Raw genomic sequence first — 9,271 nt, forward strand, 5'->3', positions numbered from 1 at the left:
AGGCACGCCAAGGCACTTACTTTCTGCATGAAAACAAATTTTTTCCTTGGATTATACCAATCAAACTCTTACATAATCCAAAGTATCAAAATTTTTCTAACTAAGCAATGCATCACCATTTTGTGGAGGCGGGGCCCCGCTTTCGCAAAATTCCATACCTCAACTTTTAAAGAACTGACACTCATATTGTACTGGTATTAGAAAGTTAAGTGTACATCCTATAATTATTTTAATAATTATTAATAGGTTTAGATATTCCAAATTCCAAACATTTTAACCTGAAATTTTGATGATAAACAGTATAATTGCATTTATTTTTTAAATTATTAACAAAATATAGTAATGTAATTACAGAAGCTAATTCAAACTCCCATCAAGAAGTTTCCAAATAAATTCATCAAACCTAAAGTCAAACAATTTTATTGAACACATCCAATAAAACTTAACATCTAATTAACAATGAATAACAACCTTTGGTTTTTTTGGCACAATTTCTTGAATAAATATAAGAAGAGAACTTATTTCTTCTAATCAAACAGTCCTGTAAACAAAAACAAAATTTAAGATTATTTTATTAAAAATGGAATTAAATTTTAAGTTTAGAATGTAAAAATTATTTTTATAAATATCTTAAAATATCATTTGCTTAAATAAACTGTTTGATACAAGCCTAGCAAAGGGACACAAAGATTTAGTTTTTTGTATGAATTCATCATTTCATAAAAATATTTAAAGTTTCTGTTGGTAACTGGTAAAAAAGCTTATTTTATTATTAATATACAGTGCAACTTTTAAATGAAATCCAATGTAAAAGAAGACAATTTGTAAACAAAAACCAAGTTGAATTCCAATTTTTTTCCTCCAAAGTAGCTGCAAACAAAGACCAAAACTCCTTTTCTTAAGATCCTGTACCACAAATGACACCGTTAAACAAAGACGACCCTTACTGTCCAACCGGACTTTACTCAGAAAAGTGTAGAAATTAATACAATGAGGTAAAACATATTTTTAGTATCATTACCAACATTAAAACAAAAGAAATAGAATAGGATAAGATTGTTTAAATGCTATATGCCACAGTTGATGAACCTGTGGCATGCCAGGAGAAATCATCTGGCACATAACATGATTTTAGTTTATTAAATACAAACGAAACCTTTTATCCAGTACCAGCACCTCAACAAAAACACAAACGTTTTCGTTGAAATCTGATCTATACAAAAGAATCTCAAAAGAATCTGACCTGTACAAAAGATACTCTTCACTTTAGTTTATTACCTGTCTTTCAGTCATCCTTACGGTATATCATCCAATCATTCTTTTTATCAATCAGCTTCTATACATTAATTTTAATGAAATCATACTTTTTTTCATTTCTTCAAATATCAATATTTGATGTCTTCAGCACACATGAACATTTTTAAAGACAGTAATTAGACTTATAATGCATGAGGACTCAAAGGTTTGCCTTCCCTGCTATAAACTAAGTATCATAAGAAGTGATAGAAATGATACTGAAGTAAAAAAACTTCATGACGTTTAAAATCACTTTGCCGATTTTAAATTGTAATTATAAACTTAGTGAAAAAGTTTCTGAAGTTCATAGCAGAGTAATAAATGTTTTTAAACTGCCTGTGCTAATGCACTTCAATTATTAATTATCAAACAAATTTAAGAAGAAGTTTTAATATATTTTTAATTTTTAAAACAATTGTTTAGATCTCCTATATTTAAAGTATCTTATTTAAATGCAAGACAACTAAATAACAAAATTAACAAAAGACTGAAAGCCACATTTGTTTGAAACAATGGTGGTCTTCATTTACAGATTACATTGCATGTTTTTAGCTTCTGGAAAGGGGTGAGCCCAATTGTCTGGAATAGTTGGATTGAAGGAATAAGACAATGCAACATTATGATTAAATTTGCTAAGGGATACCTGCTGAAAGGACTAATTCCTAAATAGGGCAGTTTTCCCAGAGACCCATGAAAAAATCTGGGAAACTTTACATGATTTTTTTTCTCCAATGATGAGTATAATAGAAATTATGATTCCAAGAATCAGGATTTATTAGAATCTGATCTGTACAAAAAGATACTCTTGACTTTAGTTTGGTGCAATTAACTAAAGCTGGCAGAAGAGAAGGCTGAAAAGATTTTAACAAATCTTTAATAACGGCTTCCTTAACAATTATGCAACTTTATTTAGAAAATCTTATATCTGAACTTATAAAAAAACTTTTCTAATTTGGATATTACACAACTGATAGCACTAACAATAATTACAATAAGTGGATTCTACTATATATCAAAATCCAGTTAGTGATCTGAAAGAGCATTAGTATTTTATGCACAAGTTATGCAGAGAAATGGATTCAAATTAATATAGATACCTCTTAATTATTCAATATTTGAATTCTTTTATATTTTGGCTTAGCATAGATTAATGGCTATTTTATTATAAAACAAATTAACACTCCAAAACCTTTAAACGTCCAGTAGTAATCAATTTAATAATAATCAAACGTTTTCGACCGTACTTTCGGTCTTCATCAGGTTTAAAAACCAGTTAGATTCGAACCTGTGCAAGCGTAAAACAATGATTATGAAATTATTTTGAAAAATGGAACGGCACAAACGGATTTTAAAAGAATACAGTTATGCACGTGCATTGCCATGGCAATGGAATGGCATATGCCGTTTGTGCTGTTCCATTTTTCAAAATAATTTCATAATCATTGTTTTACGCTTGCACAGGTTCGAATCTAACTGGTTTTTAAACCTGATGAAGATCGAAAGTACAGTCGAAAACGTTTGATTATTATTAAATTGATTACTACTGGACGTTTAAAGGTTTTGGAGTGTTAATTTATATGCTTTCCAGTATTCACGTAAGAAGATTTTAGTAAACAACAGTATCAATAATTTGAACATCCAGCAAAAATTCTTCCTGCTGGATGTTTTTGGGTTTAGTATGATTATTTTGAAGTATCACATCCAGTTTTTGATTGGTCTCTCAGTAATTTGACTCGTGCATAAACCCATTCAGAACTGATGGTTTTCCATAAACTTATCTGCACACCACAAAGCTAATTAACATTAATAAACATTGATGAACAGAAACCTAACATACAAATATTCCAAACATGAAGCAGGTAAATATACAAAGCAGCTGTGGCATAAGGCTGTATTCAGACAGGCTCTCCTTTATGTTACATTACATCTGGTCAATCAAAGAAGGCATTATTTGCAATGCCTTAAATAACTTTCTTTGGTCAACCCCACATAATACAATGTAAGACGAGCCTATCTATCTGAATGCAGCCTAAATTGTGTGAAATAATCCCACCTACATAATTTTGAGATAATGCCAAAATGCACAAAAGGTGTTCCAAAGTACAAGCATAAATTAATTTTTGAAAATATTGCATTTATTTAAAATTTGGAAAGCTATTCTCCTAAGTGCTTAAAATTGTTAATGCAAGACATTGGACAAAGCATTAAAAAAAGGCAGCCATAGTTTTGCCCATTATGAGAGCACCCAAATTAAAATGGAGCTGGCTGGTGTGTTCAAGGAATGCAAATGGCAGACTTAATTTGTGCCCTTACAAGTAAAAAGAGGACCCTGCAATTCTGGCAAAGGAAAAGTTATGAGGGGAAAAACAGCTTAAGAAAAGTTGTGAATTCATCATAAAGTTTAAATTCTTAAGATGTGCAAGATGTTAAATGAAATGCTGATTGATGCATTGTCACAATCATCTGCTCTATACACTTTTTATACATTTCATAAAAATTTTTAATCAAAAATAAAGTGCAGAGTGGCTGTAAAATCAATTAACTACAACTTTTTAACAGTTAAAACTGGTCTGTAATTTCACTACATTCAATGAAATGAAGTAACTGAATCAGTTTCAATCTTTCTTAAAGTAATTTTAATATTTAACTTCATTAACTGACTTTTGAATTGTGTTGCATGTCATTTTTCCTTTCCTAAACTAATAGACTAAGTATTGACATCTAATTGCACAGAGCTTCTACCTTATTAAAAATATTTTATTGGCATTTCTATGCAAACAACTATCATCTTGCTATCTATTGACAAACTTTGTAATTTATCTTTCAATTATACACATCTTTTTTATTATAAAAAAGTATAATATTTATTATAAAATGATTATAAATTCACAAAATATTCTTTTAAGATTTCATACAGACTTTAAAAAAAATTATTAAAAAGCAAACAATCATACCAAAGCCCATATCTTCATCAGATTCCTCAGACTCTTCCTTCTTTTCTTCTTTGGGTTCTGAAATATTATGTAATGAGACAAATTAGAATTTTCTTTGCTTGAACATAACATTCTAAAATTTATGAAGCATAGTAAATGTAATGTGTTTGTCCTTACCTTCCTTCGGAGCAGGTGCGCTTTCGCCACCTGCAGGTGCAAGAGCACCGCCCTCTCCGAGACCCATTCCTCCAGCTCCCATTCCGGATCCAACATTTGTGATAAGCTGCTTCAAGTCAACTCCTTCCAGAGCTTTCGCAAACAACGCTGAAAGTAAAGTTTCAACCAGTTAAGTCAGTGTTTATGACAATGGCTTTTAGCTTCTTGATAAAAAGCACTGAGTTCAGCATTAATACGATTTTTCTTATATCGCAAGTACTTTCAACGAGTATTATATCGTTGTCCTCAGGCGAAAAAAGAACAAATTTGAAAATTAGAACGTGCAGAGTGTTCCAAGTAGAAAACGGAAAATTTTTATTGTCAATTTCTAAATTATAACGTTTGGTAATTTGTTCTTTTTTCGCCTGAGGACGACGATATAATACTCGTCGAAAGTACTTGCGATATAAGAAAAATCATATTAACGCTGAACTCAGTACTTTTTATCAAGAAGCTATACAATTTTGGCGTGAGTTTTATTTATTTATCTATTTCTAATGGCTTTTAATTAATCCAATATTCTACTTTAATTTTCTATATATTAAACTAAAAATTATCTACATTTAAGTTATTGTTAGATGATTTTCAGAGTAAGATAAAAGCAATAAACACTAATTCTAGTGATAGTAGCCAACCTCAAAAATGTACTAAAATCAAATTATAAACAAATCTAATCTTAAACATATTTTGTGTATTTGTATCTATGTTACATAAATATGCACATGCTCATAAGCATAAACAGAATCACTTGTTTTATACACATTTTCATTAATGGAATCTACAAATTTAAGATTTCTAAACTTACTGGGCCAGTAGGGTTCAACCTCAACATTGGCAGCTTTAAGAATGGTGTTCATCTTCTCTGCCTGAAAAATAATGAAAGATTAAGAATCATGTAGTTACCCATAATAAATTTTACACTTCAGTAATATGTATCATTCCCCTTCCGGTAATAAAAAATTGTTGTAGACAGTGCCTCAATTGTCTTGAAAATAATATCTTAAACTACTTCTGTTGGGCATCATTTATGACAAAATTTGTGATTGAACTCGTGGGTGTAAAGCTTTTCCAAAAACAATCAGGTGATTATGCTCCACACTGCATGAAGATGCATAGATTAATATTAAAGTTAACTATTAGCTTGGAAACAACACACAGATGAAGGTAGGTAGGTTTCATAACATTTTTAGTTTATTTACATACAAAGGAAGAAGATACAATTCTCTGATAATCTATTATAGTAATAAGCAGCCTGTGACCCTTGTCCGAATGTGGCCTGTGAGGTCCTGATATGAGACCACTGGGGTTTGGAAACCCAACTTTATTTTCCTGTTTTCTGTCTCAGGCCAGTATGCTACCTAAAGTAACCTAACATTCATGACAAAGAACGTTCAAACTAAACTCAACCAGTAAAAAGACAAAAATAAACTATATATTATTAGTTTGCATATTATTAGCACATATTATTTTAGTACATACTATACTGGTGATTACAGAGTATTTTTGTACTCCATGAAAAAAGTAAGAAAAAGTCCTAAAATGTAAGTTAAAATACAATGTTTTCCTCATTATTATCTTCAGGTAAATAAGTATTTCTCAGTGATGTATCCAAGATTTTTCAAATATGGGTGCCACTCAATTTGATCCAAAAATAAAGGTGCATATCCAAAGCCATTTTTTGGAGAATGTTACTCAATTATCTTAGAGATAACCAAGTTTACATCATTCTTTTTTTGTTAGCATTTTAAAATTATTGAAAAAGATAAAAATAGATAGTTGATAATTTTGAATTTGTAGATTAATTATAAATTATACAAATTACATGCAATATGTTTATTTTAATGTAATAGAACACACAACTGTTTTCCTTGGTATCAAGGACATGCTGTAGCACCCCCATTGTATTTTTAAAATAATTTTTGCACTATCAGATTCAATATGTGGCTGATAATAACTGAATGATTGTATGTCATGTTTTAACAAGCACATTAAGCATTAAATGTCACTTGATTTCCTATTTCTTTATAATATAATAGTGTAAATTTCTGACTTTTTTTTACTTCACTTATATACAAACTATTATTGAAAAGCAATAGCAATTAGATGTTAATAGTTATAATTAAAAAGTGTATAACTTAGATTGTTTTAACATGTCCTTTTGATATCAGTCATTAAAGTCACTAAATTTTTGTTTATTGTAGTCTTGCTTGCTTACTCCATTTGATGTTATTGGTCAGTCATTGTTATTAGTGGCCTAAGTCCAAAGCCAAAGGCAAGTCCAAAGTAATTACAATTAGGTTCTATAGTTTCTCATTAATATACATTTAGCAGATTTCAGGAGTCAATTTTAGCAAGTTTGTTAAATTTAATATGCCAGATCTATTTCCATTATTATATTTTATATCTAAATTTTATAATTATTATTAAATTTATTTTAAAAAACAGCTTAAAACACTTGCTATTATGTGACACCAATTTGAAAAATTTGGCAAGACACATTAACAAGAGCATTAAGGTTCATGACCTGTAGACAAAAATAAATTGCCTTTTTATGATTACAATTTATGTAGGGATTCATTAGAGAAGAAGCAGGAAATCTAACAACAGCAAATCCCTTTGTTGTTTCTATTGAAACCTGATGACAAAAAAAACTAACAGCAGCAAATATTGAACAGGAAAATATCTTCAGTTAAAACTATGTAAATATAATAACATACACTTATATTTTTTAAGAACTGAAGCTTAATGTACTATACACACTTATACAACCTTCAATACTACATGAAGCCTTATATCCCTATGATATGGAATGCAGCTGCAGATCAAAAAACATTTTAATCAGAAAACTGCATTGACATAAAAACAGCTTTTTATTACAAATAAAATCAACTATTTGCACTATTAACAATAGCATTAGTATGTAGTTTGAATGGACTCAGATGGCAGAATGCACATTCTCCCATTTGAGTCCGAACAGTCTTGACATTACAGAACTCTAAAGATCCCTACGTCCTGATCTAGCCATTAAGTATCTTTAATTTTAGATAATATGAAGATTCTGAAGCTTTATTCAGAACATTATGACTTTAAAATGAAACTGTACTTTGTAATAAGTTGCTTATGCATAAAAATCTTCCTACAAATGATTCATTAAGATTTTGTCAAGTTCAAGACATTCTTCAATTATATATTACTTGTCCAGTTTAATTTCACTCATTGAAGACAGTGACAGATTTCCCACTTGAGAGGCCCCAGGCACAATTCAATTTTGAGGCCCCCTCTAAATATTTTCACTACCCCTACATCCTACAATGTGCATTCTATGCACGTTTTTTACTCCAATAGGCAACAGTGCCTACCGGAGGAAAAAAATGCATCTGCCAGTGGCCCAAAAAAACAGTGAGACATAGGGAAATAACATTGAAAATTAACCAATATAAAATTACAACTGCCTGGCTGTATTTAAAAGGTTACCGATATTCAGATTGTATTAATTATGAAAATTGAAACTTATTGGTACAAGAATTATTAAGTTTAAATAGGTAAGTGTTAAAAACAGAAAAAAATAATCTTGTACTCCATAGATATAAAAAATAATTTATGTTTAAATTTTCTACTTAAATTGTATTTCAAAAATCTAGTAACATATGAATAATAAAAATTTGTAAATTATTATAATACATTTCACTATTGTTTGATAAACAATTAAGGGTAATTTAATTTAGAGAATACTGCTAAATTATTAATTATTTTTATCATAAAAAAAATAATAATAATTAAAATAATTTTTTTTTATTTCGAGAGCTGAATTTTGAGGCTCCAGACATGCACCTTTGCAGAAATCTGCCACTGATTGTATATATTATCTAGATCATGATAAACAACCTGCTGCCTATATGGTCCTAATATGTGGCCCTTGACAACATAATTCTATTTTCCTGTTTTCTGCCTCATGCTATTGTGCAACTCTAAGCTGATATTTGTGAAGAACAACATTCAAAGTAACCTCAACCAATAAAAAATGAGAATAAACTATATATTACTAGTTTATATATCATTAGCATATAAGGAATCTTCTATACGAATAATCTTGGCAATCAAAGAATATACTTTCCTTCTTGTGAGTCTAATAGCTCTTGTTAAACACATCCATCTCACCTTATTAATAATGGGTTCATTACCAGTGGGAAGGTGCACACGGAAAATTGTCATTGGAAATACCCCATTGCTTTTACATTTCATTAAAAAATCCAGTCTCGCTCTTGTTTTTGTAAGAGCTACTACCGCTTTACGGTAAATATTAGCTGGCATAGCTATAACTTAATTAATATGCTTTCTTACCACACCGGGTTGTATAACTTCACAACCAACAACTGTCTACCCTTAACCATTAACCGGTGCGAAATTCTTTAAAATCGGCGAACGTTTTCGATTCCCCTCCTGGGATCTTCTTCAGGCTTACTTCTTTATATCTTTCGTTATAACCGGATTCTTTAATTCGAATGTTTTTGAAAAAACGTAACGTGCTATTTTTCGAAAAAATTCCGAAAACGGAAGGAATCCACTTGTTATTTCAAATGTAATTTTCTACCAATGGGGAATCATTGTGTGCATTACGTCATAAAACTTGTCTTATAAACTATATTATGATTTATCGTCAATTAAAAATTGCCATGCTGCAGAGAGATTTATTTCTTCTTTGAAATTAATGCATGCGGATTTACGATCGGCTTTAAATATTTCCAGTGCCTCCAAAGTTCTTAGTTGTTCCGTGTGTTGGGTGGTGCGAATAACATGCGCTTCATCGAAGAAAGGTGTGATGTCCG

General features: G+C 30.1%; 1 protein-coding gene across 1 annotated transcript; it reads right to left on the minus strand.

Moving 5' to 3' along the window:
- Window positions 1–404: 404 nt before the first annotated feature.
- On the minus strand, window positions 405–5,396 carry LOC111629454 (60S acidic ribosomal protein P1-like). The gene is made up of 4 exons (XM_023373364.1): window positions 5,251–5,396; window positions 4,407–4,553; window positions 4,251–4,307; window positions 405–541 (listed from the first exon to the last, which is right to left on the minus strand). The coding sequence occupies exons 1-4, from the start codon at window positions 5,300–5,302 to the stop codon at window positions 528–530; spliced, it is 270 nt and encodes an 89-aa protein (XP_023229132.1). The 5' UTR covers window positions 5,303–5,396; the 3' UTR covers window positions 405–527.
- Window positions 5,397–9,271: the final 3,875 nt, after the last annotated feature.

This window comes from Centruroides sculpturatus, unplaced genomic scaffold, assembly GCF_000671375.1.
Source record: "Centruroides sculpturatus isolate CEXI.00-Female unplaced genomic scaffold, Cexi_2.0 scaffold85, whole genome shotgun sequence".
NCBI lineage: Eukaryota > Metazoa > Arthropoda > Arachnida > Scorpiones > Buthidae > Centruroides > Centruroides sculpturatus.